Below are 18995 nucleotides of genomic sequence, written 5' to 3'. Positions count from 1 at the left end.
GCCAGGGAGAGCCAGAACCACAGCTACAGTTAGAGCCAGTGGCCAGCAGGACAAAGCCAAGCAGAATTAGGTGAAAGGTGATCCAGCCCATACAGGAGGGGGTAGTCCTCCTGCGTCTCTGGCTGCTAACCTGTGCAAGTATTTCCCCCTCTCAGGCACACATACAGTAACATCTTTCACACAGACCTACCTGGGTTCAAATCATGCTTCAGTTGTGATGGATTGAGCTGGATTGAACGGAACCAACACGATAGTCCCAAAAGTGCAAATCCCGCACTTTAGGCAAGCTCAAACACATGTTTAAAACAATTACTATTTAAACCAAGATTCTGGCCTGGATCCCGCATGAGTATTCACAGTTTGAAACTGAACACCTTCGGTTATTCACAGTCTGAAACTAAACTCCTTCGGTTTCCTTGAGTGAAAGTCCAGGGCTCATTCTCCTTCTTTCCTATGTACTCCCAGTTCAGTTCAATCTGTAGGCTTTTACTGTACTGGCTGTACTGCACTTGACAGGTTCTACTGACTACATTCGTAGAAGGTACTTTAAAAGGTTATACATGTCTGAATGAAAGATTTACAGATGCACCTGGGCTTAGATAGGCTGATGAAATAGGAATGGAGTTTGAATCGATTGGAATGGAATTCAAATACATCTGTTGAAATAAGTGGAATGCCACAGATCAAAGATGTTCTTCTGCTAGAATCGCAGAGGACAGATAAGCCTAGATTTGAGTACACAGGGGCAGTGTCTGACGGAGGTGAAATGAATCACTTGTGAAAGCGTAATGAGGAAACATGAAGATTCCAGTGACGCATATTCTGACAGGAACATGACCTTTATGGGGAAAGAAAGCTCCCGTACTGTCCATATCTGGGGGAATTTTATAGGATGTGCGTCATGACAACGGAGAATTGATAACGACATCACAAAGTATGGATGTGGAGTTCTTTATTGGTCACTCTAAACTTCTAATATCAAACTAATTGAATCTTACCTGCAGATAGCTATCAGACTCGTATGTGAGAATTATTGTGTTACCCTTTGATGAAGGGGGTTCAGGTTCTGAGAAACTTGCTTGGAAAATGGCCTCCATCTCGCACAAGTACACATCTCACATTGGTCAGGAATATGAGGAACATCACCTTCAACAAACTGTCAGCCCTGACGCTACTGAGAAAAGATTTATGCATAAATTGTGCATATAATTACAGTACACTGCACTGTTAATATTCTCATAGTAGGCTTAGTTGCAAATCAGTTGTGAATACTTGCAGGCGTCGCAAATCCTTGCAGGAGGCTATAGGACTATTATGGTAACACTTTACATACTTAAAAGGATTTATAAAGAGGTTATATGTAGGCCTAACATATAAACTTTCCATAATTATCAACTACATATAAAACCTTTATCCTTAAAGTATACCTAATTTTAAGTGTTACCACAAGTTTGAGCTGCTGTGTTGCTCTTTTCCACTAAACCGGAATGAAAAGAAACCAGTGTCTACCCATTCCTTGAGATCTTGGTAGAGGTTTGTGTGCACAGCCTAGGGCCAGGCAGGATAATGTTTAGTTTCCAACTCTAAAACCCAGGAGAGGAAGTCCATCAAGCTTGCCCAACTTGCCACTAGAAGAATACATGCCACTACTCCTCCTGCCTGCCTCACTTTCACTTCCACATTCAGTCTCATAAATTACCGTGCTGCAACCCTTCTCCCATCCTCTAATTTACAACAGAATGCTAGCAGGCTTTCCTGTGCTAAATCACCAGGACACTTTGTGCAAACTGGGTTGTATGACAGAGAGGAGGGAGCTGTTGGTCAGGCTAGGTTATAGCCTTAGCCTACATATGAGCACATCAGCTGAATAAATGCAGAGCAATATTCTCTGACTCAATTGAATAACAACTGCATCTCAAGCAGCAGAGACCTTCAGCGAGCGATGCCCGCCACTAACCCTCCCTCACACACACACACACACACACACACACACACACACACACACACACACACACACACACACACACACACACACACACACACACACACACACACACACACACACAGTGGGACATTTTTGAGGTAGTGGCTTCACATTGATGAACAGAGACAGCAGGGGGCTCTCAGAGGGAATTTAATATGACTTTTAGAAAATGGTCAGCAATAAGATTCCAGGAGGATAAGATTACTGAGGATGGATGGAAAAGCAATCTTGGGCACGACCATGAATGATGGTATGTAGAGAGAACCCTCTCTCATATTGTGTGTAATCCCCAACATTTCAAAATGAATGATCGGGAGAACCAACATTTTTACTGTTTAAATGCACATAATATTGAAATTCCCTTTAAATGTGAAAAAGATCTGGTTGAGTGGTCGTTGGCTAAATCTTTGGATGCACGAATGACACATCATGGAAAAATACAAAATATGTTTTATTTTACACATACTCCAGGTAGACCATACAATAATAGATTTTTTAAATTTTTTAAATGCAGCAAGGCAGACACACAAAGTTAAGATGATGCCTTTCACTTGTCAGTCTGGTACACACATGATGCTGCCAGTCTAGTTCACACACACGATGCTGCCAGTATAGTACACACATGATGCTGCCAGTCTAGTAGACACATGATGCTGCCAGTCTAGTACACACACACATGATGCTGCCAGTATAGTACACACATGATGCTGCCAGTCTAGTAGACACATGATGCTGCCAGTCTAGTACACACGATGCCCTTCACTCACCAGTCTAGTACACACATGATGCTGCCAGTCTAGTAGACACATGATGCTGCCAGTCTAGTACACACATGATGCTGCCAGTCTAGTACACACGATGCCCTTCACTCACCAGTCTAGTACACACATGATGCTGCCAGTCTAGTAGACACATGATGCTGCCAGTCTAGTACACACACACATGATGCCAGTCTAGTACACACACATGATGCCAGTCTAGTACACACACATGATGCCAGTCTAGTACACACACATGATGCCAGTCTAGTACACACACATGATGCCAGTCTAGTACACACACACACGATGCCCTTCACTCACCAGTCTAGTACAGTCTACCTCCCTGTCATAAGACAGTTTAAGACATGGGCCCTAAACTATGTCCCAAATGGAACCCCATTCCCTACTTTATTGAGCAAAATGTACTTACTACGACCGTGAAATGTGGTTGTCTCACCTAGCTATCGTAAGATGAATGCACTAACTTCGGGGTGGCAGGTAGCCTAGTGGTTAGAGCGTTGGGCCAGTAACCAAAAAGGTTCAAATCAAATCAAATCAAATTGTATTTGTCACATACACATGGTTAGCAGATGTTGATGCGAGTGTAGCGAAATGCTTGTGCTTCTAGTTCCGACAATGCAGTGATAACCAACAAGGTTGCTAGATCGAATACCTGAGCTGACAAAGTAAAAATCTGTCATTCTGCCCCTGACCAAGGCAGTTAACTCACTGTTCCCCGGTAAGCCGTCATTGTAAGGAAGAATTTGTTCTTAACTGACTTGCTTAGTAAAAATAAATATTTAAGTCGCTCTGGCTAAGAGCTTCTGCTAAATTACTAAAAATGTGTATAGAAAAATAGGGTGCCATTTGGGTCGCAGAAGCCCATCTAACCATCTTTTCATAGGACAACCCTGTTTTTATTGAGACAGCATATTGATTTGAGGAACTGTACTTTAAGGCCGAATTCGTGTTTGTGAAGAAACCAAAGCACGCAGATTGACCACATGAAAACTACCACTTGCCAGTCTGCCTCTGTCTGTGACAGTTTAATTCATTGTCATGTGTAACGGATGTGAAATGGCTAGCTAGTTGGCTTGACTGTTGATGTGTGCAGAGGGTCCCTGGCTTGTGCCTGGGTATGGGCGAGGGGAAGGTCTAAAATTATACTGTTACACATGCATGGTAGGCATAACCTCATCCCCAGATAAGGGCACACAGCTTGGGGAGAAACCCTGTTTTTGTTAAGACAGTATATTGATGCATTAGCCCAGTGGTCCCAGCGCTGTAATGCTCTTGCCAATTCTGTTGCTGTCATTTGACAGGCCAAACATGTTTGGAATACAGCGTTAGCCAATCAGCACCTTTATTGTTCTATGCGATGTGCCATTCCAAAATGGCTGCAGTGGCAACCACTACATAGCATGAGGACAAAAAGGGACGTTTCTAGGGGGGAAAAAATGGAGCAGTGTGGATAACCGCAACATTTGAAGTACAGTGGCATATCCCATCCCTGCATCGAGGGATGTAACCATGACTGCGTTCTGACCCCAGTGCAGCTCAGTGTGAACAAGCGTAACGGTAGGGCGGGTATCTTCTGGCAAGCTAGCTGTTCACATCAGACACACTAGCTACTTGCTGTATAGGCACTGCTCTAGCATACCACTATTCTTGTGAAATGCTTACCTTTTGTCCAGTATCTCATTAATTAATTTAGAAAATGCACTTGTGTTCATTAGGCAAGACTCCAAAAAGCTACAGTAGAAAAACTGCAGAAGTATAGCGCTTCCTAGTGACTGTTACGTACAACAACAGAAGTCAGGAAGCAGGTGCAGAAGGTGAGTTTAAAAATGAATAAATGCAGAACAAGAAAAGAATACAGAACGTGAAACAAAACAGTACTACCTAGTGAACCATGGCTACTGAGGGCTAAATAAAGGGAGAGAAATCAAGGAAATAATGATGTCCAGGTGTGGGTAATGATGGTTGCCAGGGCCGGTGGTCAGTTGACCGGCGACGTTGAGCACTACAGTGAGTCATTCATAGCAAGCCATGAGAGAGACTGACAATCTGTTAAACCAATTCCATATCAAAAACATAAAATGTGATCTATAATGAAATAGAATAGGTCAGTCGGTCTGTCTGTCTGTGTACAGAGACCTGTTTCCAGAGGAAAAATGAGTAATCCAGGGAGTGTGGAAAAAGAGAGCCCCCATTGGTCTGGCATGTCTCTTGGATTCTCCTGACAAAACATGTGGAAACAGACTAGCTAGGGCTGTAGCTGTTGTAGCTCACTGATGGGAACATAAGACTGCAGGTGATTTCTGCTCTTAGTGCCAAGATCAATCATCCCTAATAAGAACACCAGGCGGCTGACGACTAAACAAGTTTTCACCAAGTGGGGTTCCCGGAACTATTGACATCTTTCTAAATCCTGTTTTGTGCTCTCTGAAATGATGTCATAATGTTCATGTTGCCTCGTGACAACAATATATAAACACAGAATCTTGTCCTTACAGGATTCTCCTCCATGGTAGTGGTGGAAATGTACCCAATTATCATAAAGGTAAAGATACCTTAATAGAAAATGACTCAAGTTAAAGTGAAAGTAACCTAGTAAAATACTACTTTAGTAAAAGTCTAAAAGTTTTTGTTTTTTTAAATGTACTTAAGTACAGTGGTAGAAAAAAGACTCAATTGTCATAGTTAAGTAAAAGCACAAAATAAAAGTAAATGCTATACATCAAATTCCTGATATCAAGCAAACCAGATGGCACAATATAACTTTTTATATAATTTAGAAACACAGTATTTTTGTTTAGTGAGTCCAACAGATAAGAGGCAGTAGGGATGACAACACATTATATTGACAGGTGTGTGAATTGGACCATATTACGGTTCTGCCTGAGAATTCGAAATGTAATGAGTACTTTTGGGTGTCAGGGAAAATGCGTGGGAGTAAAAGTACATATTTTCTTTAGAAATGTAGTGGAGCAAAAGTAAAAGTTGTCAAAAATATAAATTGTAAAGTACAGATACCCTCCCCAAAACTACTACTTAAGTAGTAATTTAAAGTATTTTTACTTAAGTGCTTTAGGCTACACCATGGTAGTAAGACAAACTACAGCACCCAACACAATGACAAAAATGCTCTATAGATAAGAGTGGATTTTTAACCTATGGAGCTCTAACCCATATAAATAGATGAGTCAATCTAATTCTATGGTCTATTAGAGTCATTCTAATTCTATTGAATCATTCTAATTCTATGGGTACATTAGAGTCATTCTAATTCTATTGAATCATTCTAATTCTATGGGTACATTAGAGTCATTCTAATTCTATTGAATCATTCTAATTCTATGGGTTCATTAGTGTCATTCTAATTCTATTGAATCATTCTAATTATATGGGTTCATTAGAGTCATTCTAATTCTATTGAATCATTCTAATTATATGGGTTCATTAGAGTCATTCTAATTCTATTGAATCATTCTAATTATATGGGTTCATTAGTGTCATTCTAATTCTATTGAATCATTCTAATTCTATGTGCCATCATATGATCCTCCAGCAAAGGCTGGTTTATGCATTATATTGTTGTTTGATGTATTTGGACAAGACCAATAAAATGTACTCTAATATGCATTATACCCCCATCTCTTTTGCTATTCTATGCCTAATATGTGTAAGTGGTATGAAATATGAAGATTTGTGAGTCAGGATGGGTGAGAGTGATCTCTTGAAGATCGCGCCCGTGAAGCAAATGTTGAACGGTTGAATGGATAGATGGATTGCATTATTAGCTGCTGCCTGCCTCAGCCCTTTCTCTATTATGGTCAGTATGTACACTACCATTCAAAAGTTTGGGGTCACTTAGAAATGCCTTTGTTTTTGAAAGAAAATACATTTTTTTGTCCATTAAAATAACATCAAATTGATCAGAAATACAGTGTTGACATTGTTAATGTTGACTATTGTAGCTGGAAACGGCTGATTGTTTATGGACTATCTACATAGGTGTACAGAGGCCCATTATCAGCAACCATCACTCCTGTCTTCCAATGGGACGTTGTGTTAGCTAATCCAAGTTTATAATTTTAAAAGGCTAATTGATCATTAGAAAACCCTTTTTCAACTATGTTATCACAGCTGAAAACTGTTGTTGTGATTAAAGAAGCAATAAAACTGGCCTTCTTTAGACTAGTTGAGTATCTGGAGCATCAGCATTTGTGGGTTCGATTACAGGCTCAAAATGGCCAGAAACAAAGCACTTTCTTCTGCAACTCGTCAGTCTATTCTTGTTCTGAGAAATTAAAGCTATTCCATGCAAGAAATTGACAAGAAACTGAAGATCTCGTACAACGCTGCGTACTATTCCCTTCACAGAACAGCGCAAACTGTCTCTAACCAGAATAGAAAGAGGAGTGGGAGGCCCCGGTGCTTGTTCTCTTGCTCAGTTGTGCACCGGGGCCTCCCACTCCTCTTTCTATTCTGGTTAGAGCCAACTGTGTTGTGAGACAAAACTACACATTTTGGAGTGGCCTTTTATTGTCCCCAGCACAAGGTGCACTTGTGTAATGATCATGCTGTTTAATCAGCTTCTTGATATGCCACACCTGTCAGGTGGATGGATTATCTTGGTAAAGGATAAATGCTCACTAGCAGGATGTAAACAAATTTGTGCACAACATTTGAGAGAAATATTTTTTTTGTGCGTATGGAACATTTCTGGGATCTTTTATTTCAGCTCATGGAACATGGGACCAACACTTTACATATTGTGTTTATATTTTTGTTCAGTGTATAATGTGTTAAATACCCAGTCTGACCATCATCAAGCCCTGTCATCCCTGGTCTCAACGATCACGTTCACTATAGTTTGTCAGGAGGTGGGATAGTCCCCCTGTTGGAGCGATACCAATCCATTCAACATTGTTTGATATGGAAAAAGTTGAGCAAACCAATGGGCTATAGTTATGCACATGCATTACACAAGGTAAGAACAAGATACACCAGCTGCTGAAACATGTTTTTCATGGCAATACACTTTCAGTTTATATTAAAACACTTCTACTTCTGGGAACCTTTCTTGACTAACGTTTGGCACACGTCTAGGTAGATCATTATTACATTGTACTGATAAAATAAGCTATTTGTTTGGTTATTTTAACTTTCTCCTGTACACGGACAGTTCATTATCCTCTCTGCAATTCAATCAACTTTTGTCATTTTAATTTATTTATCAAAGTTATCTTTTTATTTAGTGCCTGTTTTGCAAGATCCAATCAGTACTCTGTATTCTTCTCTGGTCGGGGTTGACAGAGCATTAGAACAAGTCTTATAGTGCTAAACATTGCTACCATGGAAAATATGACCAGAATGGTCTCACAACCAAGTATAATGGGGAGAAGTGTATCTTGCACAATGTATACTGTTTAATGGGGGGAGGGGTTGGGGGGTTGAAAGGAAAAGGTGGGGGAGATTTTGATAATTTCCAAAAGGAAAATAATCCACCCCCACCTCTTCCTCTACTCCCTCTCTGCCTTCCTCTCCCTCATCCTCTCTCTCTCTCTCTCTCTCTCTGAGTCCCAGCCCCTGAAGGTGTCATAACTGTGTTCTCTCTCTCCCTCTCTATCACCGCCTTTCAGATCTTTAAAAGCTGCTGCTTTGCTGTGTCTCGGTCTCCGTTTGTCTCCTCTAGCACTGCAGAGGACTCCTGGCTGTCTTGAGATTAAACCGGCTAAGCATCAAGCAAAGCTGAAGAGACGGAAAGAAGACTGAGAAACAGGAGAGAAGAAATAGCATTAGCCACATTTGACTGAGAGAGGGAGGGAGAAAGAGAGAGTGTGGAGCTGAACCTGAGACCTGGACAGAAAATGCCTCTCCTTTCTAACTTAACGACTATTATCTTGTTGTTGATTGCTCACTGCGGATCTTCGACTCTAGCTAACCGTTTGGGACCCTACAAGGGTTGTTTCTCGTGTAAAGAACCAGGTCGGGCCCCCCGCGACCATGTTGGGCAGGCAGGCAGTACATCAATGTTGGTCCAGGGAGAGCCCTGTGGTGTGTACACCATGAGCTGTGCCAAGGGGCTGCGCTGCGTGCCTCTTCCTCAGGAACACAGCCCTCTCCAGGCTCTGTTGCAGGGCAGGGGCTTCTGCACCAAGCACAGCAGGACCAGTCCCACGGAGAGGCCCCACCCCACAGGTAAGACTGAGACACACACCACCAGCACCTCTAATAGTATTCAATTCAGCTCTGTGTTGTGTGTGTTAGGGCAATTATACTACAGATTAGTTTATTAAGGGGGTAGCTGTGGTAGCATGTAGTAGGACACACAATCTCTCATCATCAGTGTGAATATTGCATGTGATGTTGGCATGCACCAAATAGAAATGCTAGTACTGTATTATCATATGAGTATGACATTTAATGTTAGATGCATGACAAGCACTAAACATGATTTTGAAAGGGCTGCATGATCTTGATTTCTATGCTGCAGTGTCTCTGGAGTCATGTGACTAGGGTTGCACAATTCCGGGAACTTTCCATAAATTCCCTGGTTTTCCAGAATCCTGGTTGGAAGTTTCCTATTTTCCAACTGGGATTTCAGGAAACCAGGGAATTTATTGAAAGTTCACGGAATTTTGCCATCCTACTTGTGATCAAAATCTAATTTGAGGGACTTTGGAACTAGAAGTCTCAAACGTTGCCTTGAGCAGCATATCATCAGTCATGGAATAAATGGAATTTAGTCTACACTATGATGAACAGACATTTGTGAGGATCTGTTAAGGCATATTAGTACGTAGTAGCTTGTGTAAATATGTGTGTGTGTGTAAGTATGTGTGTTTGTGTAGGTATGCCTCATGATACATGTGATGTGTATGGTTATGGTACTGTACATGCATTTCAAAGAGAGGTTGTGATCTGTGCGTGTGCATTTTCTTGACAGCACTGAATGAGTGTCACGCTGTCACCCACATTCAGATTATGCTGCTTTTCATTGCAAGCTCTCCACCTACTGTTCAGACTAAGCCACTGCGATCCCTTAGTGAGGACATACTACAGGAACTATACTCGTGGGAAATATACACCGGTATCCAGTATATGCTTGATGATTCATGTCTTGCAACAGCTTGAAATAAAATACTTCTAACTTATATAATGATATTAGAGATGGGTTAAGGTTCCTAATAATGCCCTGATTTAATGCATTATTGTTAATATGCTGCTCTCTCCTATAGGTCCACATCCTTCGCATAGTGGTGAAATAGAAAAGGTATGTTTTATCCAAGTATGAAGATAATAATGATTTATATGTACACTTACTCACACCTGCTTAAATGTGAGAAAATATGTAGAGCTGATTACATAATGTGTTCATATTCATACAGATAGATACTGTATGATGGAAGGAGCCTGGGAGAGTTAGTTATTACTGAAGCTGCTGTGCTATCTGGGTGATACAGTGACAGCATTCTGCAGCCATATGGGGCATGATGTGTCTGCAGCTGCGTGGCAGAACTAATAAGCCATGATGTGAGTCAGTCAAGTTTAGACTCGACTGTGGTGGCCTTGGATTTTTCACTTTACAAAAGGAGGTTGATCTGCGATCAAACACAACACACAATTTGTTTCTACAATTTAACAAATATAGTGCATTCGGAATGTCATTTTTTCCACATTTTGTTACATTACAGCCTTATTCTAAAATGTATTAAATATTTTTTTTCCCTCACCAATCTACACACAATACCCCCATAATGACAAAGCAAAGAAATGTTATGAATACTTTCCCGAATGCACTGTACTGTCTATATCGTCACAGTTGCTTCAAACCACTGTCACAGTGACCTGAAAAGGCACAGCCTTTGTCTAACAATATCATTATATAATGACATGATAGTATGTGATATATAATATGTTTAGCTTCTGGCTTCATGCTCCATCACTGACATACATGTCCTATGATATCCACACATGTTGTAGCTACTTCAATAGGCTACTTAAGGGCTCTCTGCATTTTCTGTCATTTAATAAGCATTTCTGCTTGTGTAGTTCCTCTATTGACCAATGTGTAGTTACTGTATTGACCAATGTGTAGTTACTGTATTCATCAATGTATAGTTACTGTATTTATCAATGTGCAGTTATCGTATTCATCAAGGCGTAGTTACTGTATTTATCCATGTATAGTTACTGTATTTATCAATGTTTAGTTACTGTATGAATCAATGTGTAGTTACTATTTTTATCAAGGTGTAGTTACTGTGTTTATCAATGTATCCTTGTTTTGTTTAGGCACCCTGCCGTAAGCTGCTCAATAGTGTTCTGCGTGGTGTTGAGCTCACTATCTTCCTGTCTGATCGTGACATCTATATCCCCAATTGTGATACTCTGGGCTTCTACAGGAAAAAGCAGGTAGATACAGGGCGACATGTTTGCTGACGTGAATATTTGCATGTGTATGTATATTTGCCTGTGTATGTGTTTATGCTATCCATCTATTTAATTGCATAATATCTCTCTAATTAGTTGCATGCTATCCCTCTATTTAATTGCATGCTATCTCTTTATTCAGTTGCATGCTATCTCTCTATTCAGTTCAGCCCAAAAATATCTCCACAGCCAGAGGCTCTGGATAAAGAAGACTCTGGGCATGCAGACAATAGTTCTGTGGTGTGATGACATATCATTCTCTCTCCTGTCACACAACACAGTGTCGTTCCTCCAAGGGTATACAGCGTGGCCTCTGTTGGTGTGTGGACGAGCTGGGTACCGCCTTGTCCTCACGTGCCAGCGAAGACGGCACTTTACCATGCGATGGAGATTGAGGGAGGTCTCTGTCCCACAACTTTGAGCCTAGAGGAGGGGAATAGGAGGAGGAGGAGCAGGACATGGAAAGGGGGTGGCTTTAGCTTGTGCTAGACACTGCCTCGACAGGAGAAACCAGGGATTAACCACTTCCTATGGAAATTACCCAAAATTAGGTTACAGTCCTCTAGTCAAGAAACATCTCAACAAAGACACACACCTACAGTACTACAGTAGCAATATCCAGCTTAATGTTCAACAGTTTGCAGCTACAATACCAGTCCTCTGAATCATTCAGTGTGACAATGTGCTATAGTTTACCTAGCTCACATTACCACTTTGTTATTCACTGCCTCAACTAACTGATATCTCAGCTGTATTTCTCCATAATTAATTCCCTGGCTCTTATCCTGGCTTTGTCCGTTCGTTGTAGATGTTCTGTTTTATAGGATAGCTGACACTGCCTGTGTTTGTTATTGACTCAGTAGGCTGAAATACTGTCACGCTGGTGTTGGTGTGACACAATGTTTGAAAACATGTCTACGTCACCATCCTCTCTCCCTCTCTCCAAAGATACACTGACATTATGATATTTAATTAATACAATATAAGAATATTCCTTTTCTATTTAATTTATTTTGGAATATGTAGTACTGCTTGAATTTGACACTTATCCTATAATCGCGTCAGAAAAACAGTGATGTGAAACAGTCCATTGTTGTTGAAAGGACGTTCCGACTGCTCTGATAGCTGATTGTTTGTACATATGTTGGATTTTTGTGGTTGACAGTGTGTTCTGAAGTGGCAGACAAAAGACGCTTATGGCTGTTACGCTTTTCAAGAAGTTGTTAAGCATATTTTTATATACATCAATATAATATTTTATATATAAATTGTTGGTTTATTTAATGAACTACAATGCCATGTATTTTTATATTGTCAGCATTTTTTTCATTTTTCAAAAAACAAAGGTTATTTTATTTCATTGCTAGGGACAACATTGTGCTTTGGCGGCAGTAGTACCCTCATGGCAAAATTCACCACACACATCTGAGCAATTCAACTGTTATGATTTTTACTTCAAGATTTCTATTTTATTTATACTTTGACCATTTAATATTGGAATGTATCATGGTAATGATTTGCTTTTGGCACATCCTATTACAATGCTCATTTTCGTAAATGAAGTTTAAATATGTTACAGTTACTTAATTGTCTTTCCCAAGTCCTCACAAAAAAAACATTAAATTGTGTGATGAACTGTGTGATTAGATGGTGTCTATTTCCCACCAATCTTGTTGTGCCAATCTCTTTGCTGTGATGCTAGGTCCATGCACAGGGGGCCTGTAAGAGCTCAAATCAAATATAATGATATCAAACTGGATAACAATAAATAAATACATATATTAATATAACAGAGCATTACGGTGTGTTTTATTTGTGAGCTCCACCAGTGTAGTGGCTGTAGTGGGATTGGATCGCATTCATTTTACAAAGGTGCTTAGTCATAGTCACAGTTTGAAGCACCACACATTTACATTACATTTAAGTCATTTAGCAGACGCTCTTATCCAGAGCGACTTACAAATTGGTGCTTTCACCTTATGACATCCAGTGGAACAGCCACTTTACAATAGTGCATCTAGGTCTTTTAAGGGGGGGGGGGGGGAGAAGGATTACTTTATCCTATCCTAGGTATTCCTTAAAGTGGTGGGGTTTCAGGTGTCTCCGGAAGGTGGTGATTGACTCCGCTGTCCTGGCGTCGTGAGGGAGTTTGTTCCACCATTGGGGGGCCAGAGCAGCGAACAGTTTTGACTGGGCTGAGCGGGAACTGTACTTCCTCAGTGGTAGGGAGGCGAGCAGGCCAGAGGTGGATGAACGCAGTGCCCTTGTTTGGGTGTAGGGCCTGATCAGAGCCTGGAGGTACTGAGGTGCCGTTCCCCTCACAGCTCCGTAGGCAAGCACCATGGTCTTGTAGCGGATGCGAGCTTCAACTGGAAGCCAGTGGAGAGAGCGGAGGAGCGGGGTGACGTGAGAGAACTTGGGAAGGTTGAACACCAGACGGGCTGCGGCGTTCTGGATGAGTTGTAGGGGTTTAATGGCACAGGCAGGGAGCCCAGCCAACAGCGAGTTGCAGTAATCCAGACGGGAGATGACAAGTGCCTGGATTAGGACCTGCGCCGCTTCCTGTGTGAGGCAGGGTCGTACTCTGCGGATGTTGTAGAGCATGAACCTACAGGAACGGGCCACCGCCTTGATGTTATTTGAGAACGACAGGGTGTTGTCCAGGATCACGCCAAGGTTCTTAGCGCTCTGGGACGAGGACACAATGGAGTTGTCAACCGTGATGGCGAGATCATGGAACGGGCAGTCCTTCCCCGGGAGGAAGAGCAGCTCCGTCTTGCCGAGGTTCAGCTTGAGGTGATGATCCGTCATCCACACTGATATGTCTGCCAGACATGCAGAGATGCGATTCGCCACCTGGTCGTCAGAAGGGGGAAAGGAGAAGATTAATTGTGTGTCGTCTGCATAGCAATGATAGGAGAGACCATGTGAGGTTATGACAGAGCCAAGTGACTTGGTGTATAGCGAGAATAGGAGAGGGCCTAGAACAGAGCCCTGGGGACACCAGTGGTGAGAGCACGTGGTGAGGAGACGGATTCTCGCCACGCCACCTGGTAGGAGCGACCTGTCAGGTAGGACGCAATCCAAGCGTGGGCCGCGCCGGAGATGCCCAACTCGGAGAGGGTGGAGAGGAGGATCTGATGGTTCACAGTATCGAAGGCAGCCGATAGGTCTAGAAGGATGAGAGCAGAGGAGAGAGAGTTAGCTTTAGCAGTGCGGAGCGCCTCCGTGATACAGAGAAGAGCAGTCTCAGTTGAATGACTAGTCTTGAAACCTGACTGATTTGGATCAAGAAGGTCATTCTGAGAGAGATAGCGGGAGAGCTGGCCAAGGACGGCACGTTCAAGAGTTTTGGAGAGAAAAGAAAGAAGGGATACTGGTCTGTAGTTGTTGACATCGGAGGGATCGAGTGTAGGTTTTTTTTCAGAAGGGGTGCAACTCTCGCTCTCTTGAAGACGGGAGGGACGTAGCCAGCGGTCAGGGATGAGTTGATGAGCGAGGTGAGGTAAGGGAGAAGGTCACCGGAGATGGTCTGGAGAAGAGAGGAGGGGATAGGGTCAAGCGGGCAGGTTGTTGGGCGGCCGGCCGTCACAAGACGCGAGATGTCATCTGGAGAGAGAGGGGAGAAAGAGGTCAGAGCACAGGGTAGGGCAGTGTGAGCAGAACCAGCGGTGTCGTTTGACTTAGCAAACGAGGATCGGATGTCGTCGACCTTCTTTTCAAAATGGTTGACGAAGTCATCTGCAGAGAGGGAGGAGGGGGGGGGAGGGGGAGGAGGATTCAAGAGGGAGGAGAAGGTGGCAAAGAGCTTCCTAGGGTTAGAGGCAGATGCTTGGAATTTAGAGTGGTAGAAAGTGGCTTTAGCAGCAGAGACAGAGGAGGAAAATGTAGAGAGGAGGGAGTGAAAGGATGCCAGGTCCGCAGGGAGGCGAGTTTTCCTCCATTTCCGCTCGGCTGCCCGGAGCCCTGTTCTGTTCACATGTGTAGCAGCCAAATGTAGCACAGCATATCTACTCAGCTAGCCACTTTGTTATCTTATGTCAGAGTTGATTTAAAATCATGGCCCTGATTTGAAGTATTTGTTTTCTGTTCAAATTAAGATCTAATAATTGTCTCTCCAAAAATATCTAATAACTGTACCTCCAGATCAAGTTACAAATAAATCAACAGGTTAGGAATTAATAGAATGAATAGGCATCAGTATGATGCAGGTTTTCTACCATGTCTAGGGGATACAAAGGACCATTTTCTCTGGCACTTACAGTACACAAGGACACATGCCTGTTTCCAAGGAAACCGCATAGAATATCCAATTTGTCCATGCATAATAATTTGAAATACAGGTCTCGCAGAAGATGATGCAGGAAAGTAAGCAGCTCCCTTTGTTAAATCACACCACATGTCCTGCTTCTGTATCTAGGATGGTTACATTTGCTATTCGTAGGAGAGTGAATATAGGAGACATCACCTTCTCTGTGCACAGAATCAACTATTTAAAATGTGCTCAGATGGAAGACAGATCAAAATGCTATGCCATTAACATTGCTTGTGGTATATCCTCTATTATAAACCGGGTGGTTCGAGCCCTGAATGCTGATTGGCTGAAAGTTGTGGTATGTAAGATCGTATATACCACGGGTATGAAAAAAAAAAAACTTTTTACTGTTATAATTACATTGGCAATTAGTTTATAAAAGCAATAAGACACCTCTGGGGTTTGTGGTATATGGCTAATGTACCTAGGCTAACGGCTGTAACCAGTCACTCCACGTTGTGCATAATAACAGCTCTTAGCCGTGGTATATTGGCCATATACCACACCCCTTCGTGTCATATTACTTACTAAGAGCAATGCTGGTGCAATGATTTAGATATTAGTGGCCAAGGCATATGAGAGATGGTATGTCAGAAGTGCTAACCGAGAGGAGGGTCTGTGTCTCAAATGGCACCCTATTCCCTAGTGCACTATATATTCTGCCCTGGTCAAAAGTAGTGCACTAAATAGGGAATGGTGTCATTTGGGATGCACACATCTCCCCACTGGGCACATAGTGGTAGAATCAACGTTGTTTCCACGTCATTTCAACCCCCAAAATCTCTTCAATCTAATTTAGCCATAGGTGGTGGCAGTGGTGACCCATCATTAGGGACAGTGATTTAATAAAGCCTCCATACCAACATGGTCTCTTTTTTGCATTCTTGAGTAAGGCAGCTCCAAAATGAAGGTGTTTCAGCCTAACTCAGTGCTTTCTGTGGTGGTGGTGGTGGTGGTGGTGGTGGTGGTGGTGCAACCAGTGGAATATAAGGGGCATAGGGGTTGGTAATGTTCTCTAGTTGCGGCGTGATTGACTCAGTGTTCTGTCACTCATGGGGACTCTACATCACTGCCAAGTCTAAGGGTAGAGCTCGAAAATTCAAGCCCCTTGGATGCTGCCATTGAGTTACATTAGAAGTGCCCATCCAAGAAGGCTCAAGGTCATTGGCTACAGATAAAATGACGTCAAATCACGTTATATCTACAGTAGCTTTGATTGGACTGATCATGTCAACATCACACTTTCAAAATCTTAGCTAGCAGTCATTATCATGAATAAAGTAGACAATCTACTGGCAATCCTTTTTAAACCTTGTCATATGAAGAGAAATAACGAAGAGAAAAGATAGATTAAAATGTATCAGTGCTCATCGGCCATAAACATTACACAACAAGTTGGAAATCGCAAACTCAACAATGAGTGGTTTGGAAGGAATCAGTGGCTAACTGCAAGTATTGCAAAGCAATCACTAGCCTGCTATACAGTGGAGTGGGTGTGTGGTCCCGATTCTCAGTATAAGTTTCTCTTTTGCAAGCTTAAAATTATAAACATTCAACATTGGCCATGCTGTCAATCCAGCATGATTTCTGCCATTGTAAGTCGGGAACTCAGGCCTCTTTCAAGAGCCACGACCTGAAGATCACTGACGTCATTATGATTTGACCTTGTTCATGATTCGACCTCGAGTTCCCATTTGTCTTGAAAGCACCATAAATCCAAAGAAGGCCAGACTTTGATGACAAAGCTTGATTACAAAATGTGCTCACGAAGGACCATCGGGCCACCTTCCTGTTCAAGTGAGCACAGTACAACAAGGTGAGTCCAAAAATGTATTGTATGCTGCTGCATACATGATGTAATATGCCAGGGAGATATGTATACTGTAGCTAAGAAAGTAATACTAAGTGTATGTTGTGTAGTAAGCTGTAGCCAATGTGCCTCTCCCTAATAATCTGATATTTGTTCCCCTCTAATGTTGCCTACTGTTCTGACTTGGTGGTGCACATGTAGCCTATAACCAGTTTTCAGAAATGTAATCATCGAATATTGTAAGAGCTTTCATTGTCTGCTTATATGCCCCCTTTATTTATCATACGGTTCTGACTTGGTGTACAAGGAGAACACTGTAAGAAGAGCCCATGTTCTGAATCCTGTCGCTGTACATTTCAAAAGTGCTGAACAAATAGTTATATTGACTACATCTGTCCTAGCTCGCTCATTAATGTCTTAATCGGAATTATGGGTTGCCTCTTATCCGCTTGTTGCCCGCTTATGCCATAGTTTGTACATATCAATTGTCAGTAGAAACCACATTTGTTTAAGCAAGTCAGCCATATCAGCTATGCTTTTTTTAAAGGCAGGAATTGAGGCTGAATGAACTGTTTCGCTGCCAGACAAGGCTCCACTGACAGCCAGGTGGAGCAGTGGTAAGGTGTTGGGACTGCTGTTGGGACAGCTTTATGTAGGCCCTAACCGTTTATGGGAACTGTTTTTCACCGTTATAGTGCAATTCATGTATTGTTTAGTGTTGTGTTGTGTAGTGGTTTTGCTGGCATGCAACGGCCACATTTTTTCAGGGTTTGCCCCACCAAGATGTACATGCTAAAATCGCCACTGGGTGGTGGCCTATATGGGTTGGCAGAAAGTTCTGCACAAAGCACTGCTTTGAGAGAGGTCGCATGAGGGCTGCAATTCCTCTATGATCAATTAATCAAAAAGTACAATTTTGGCTTCAATGGAATACATTAGATACATGACTTAGCTGACTTACTTTCATAGCCTGCTTTTATTCTCTGCATTGCTACAGTAATAGCAGAAATACTGTGAAAGGATAGTTATAGTAAGTAAGAACTCATGAAAGTGACATTATATTATTTGTAACACATATCTTTGGTTTATCACACCTGGACAGTTGGACTGCATGTCAGTTCCCCATAATTGTTCGAGAATAGCTGGACTGGAATATATATTGAGTAGACAGACTAATTTGAAATCCAAAATGAGTGTTAGAACAAGCACAAATGTTGCCTACAACTAACTTACTAACCTGAATTTAGAAGGAACAGCTACAGGTGTTGCTGAAATTCTGTGCGTGGCACGGTTAACCTTTGATTTGCATTACGCGGTGACGAGGAAGTCAGTTTGCAAAAGATCAGAATCGGGAGAAGAGAAAATAAAGTGAGTTTGCGGAAGATCAGAATCAGGATAATTTTTTTTTTAAGTTCCCAAGCAAGGCAAGCTTCGCGATGGCCTCTATCGGTAACGCTGTTTCCAGTCCAATGGTGATATTGGCCCCAAAAACCAAAACCAAAAAGAAACATTTTGTGCAGCAGAAGGTGAAGGTATTTCGTGCCAGTGACCCAGTCTTGAGCGTTTTTATGTGGGGTGTAAACCATTCGGTGAGTATAACACGTTATGTTGTCATTGTCCGTTTTGATAACGTTAGCTTAGCCTATTAGCTAGCTAACGTTAACCAACCCAGCTAATTTTGAC

The 18995-nt window shown here is 42.0% G+C and overlaps 2 protein-coding genes across 4 annotated transcripts in view; both read left to right on the top strand.

The window, feature by feature from the left end:
• The first annotated feature begins 8440 nt into the window (after positions 1-8440).
• LOC115120539 (insulin-like growth factor-binding protein 5) lies at positions 8441-11630 on the top strand. Its single transcript, XM_029649495.2, has 4 exons — positions 8441-8952; positions 9993-10027; positions 11050-11169; positions 11469-11630. Exons 1-4 carry the CDS (start codon positions 8622-8624, stop codon positions 11580-11582), a joined length of 600 nt encoding a protein of 199 aa, XP_029505355.1. The 5' UTR covers positions 8441-8621; the 3' UTR covers positions 11583-11630.
• A 6926-nt stretch (positions 11631-18556) lies between these two features.
• The window catches only part of LOC115120537 (phosphatidylinositol 5-phosphate 4-kinase type-2 gamma-like), a 32988-nt gene continuing 32549 nt past the window's right edge, over positions 18557-18995 (top strand). For 2 of the 3 annotated variants that reach the window (XR_003862169.2, XR_003862170.2), the window contains exon 1: positions 18557-18901. Coding sequence is in view for 1 of the 3 variants with exons in the window: in XM_029649493.2 (XP_029505353.1) it covers positions 18749-18901 (153 nt within the window). In the remaining 2 variants the exon portion in view is untranslated. The remainder of the gene's footprint in view (positions 18902-18995) is intronic. The other variant, XM_029649493.2, reaches the window with a different exon arrangement.

The sequence above is a fragment of the Oncorhynchus nerka genome, linkage group LG7, assembly GCF_034236695.1.
Source record: "Oncorhynchus nerka isolate Pitt River linkage group LG7, Oner_Uvic_2.0, whole genome shotgun sequence".
Taxonomy (NCBI): domain Eukaryota; kingdom Metazoa; phylum Chordata; class Actinopteri; order Salmoniformes; family Salmonidae; genus Oncorhynchus; species Oncorhynchus nerka.
This window is presented reverse-complemented; position numbering and strand designations above follow the sequence as displayed.

Bases quoted from the DNA above. Each gene is read 5' to 3' on its own strand.
- LOC115120539 (XM_029649495.2), top strand. From the start codon at position 8,622: ATGCCTCTCCTTTCTAACTTAACGACTATTATCTTGTTGTTGATTGCT. The intron at 8,953-9,992 runs GTAAGACTGAGA...TCTCTCCTATAG, and splicing joins GGAGAGGCCCCACCCCACAG to GTCCACATCCTTCGCATAGT. The intron at 11,170-11,468 runs GTAGATACAGGG...CACACAACACAG, and splicing joins GCTTCTACAGGAAAAAGCAG to TGTCGTTCCTCCAAGGGTAT.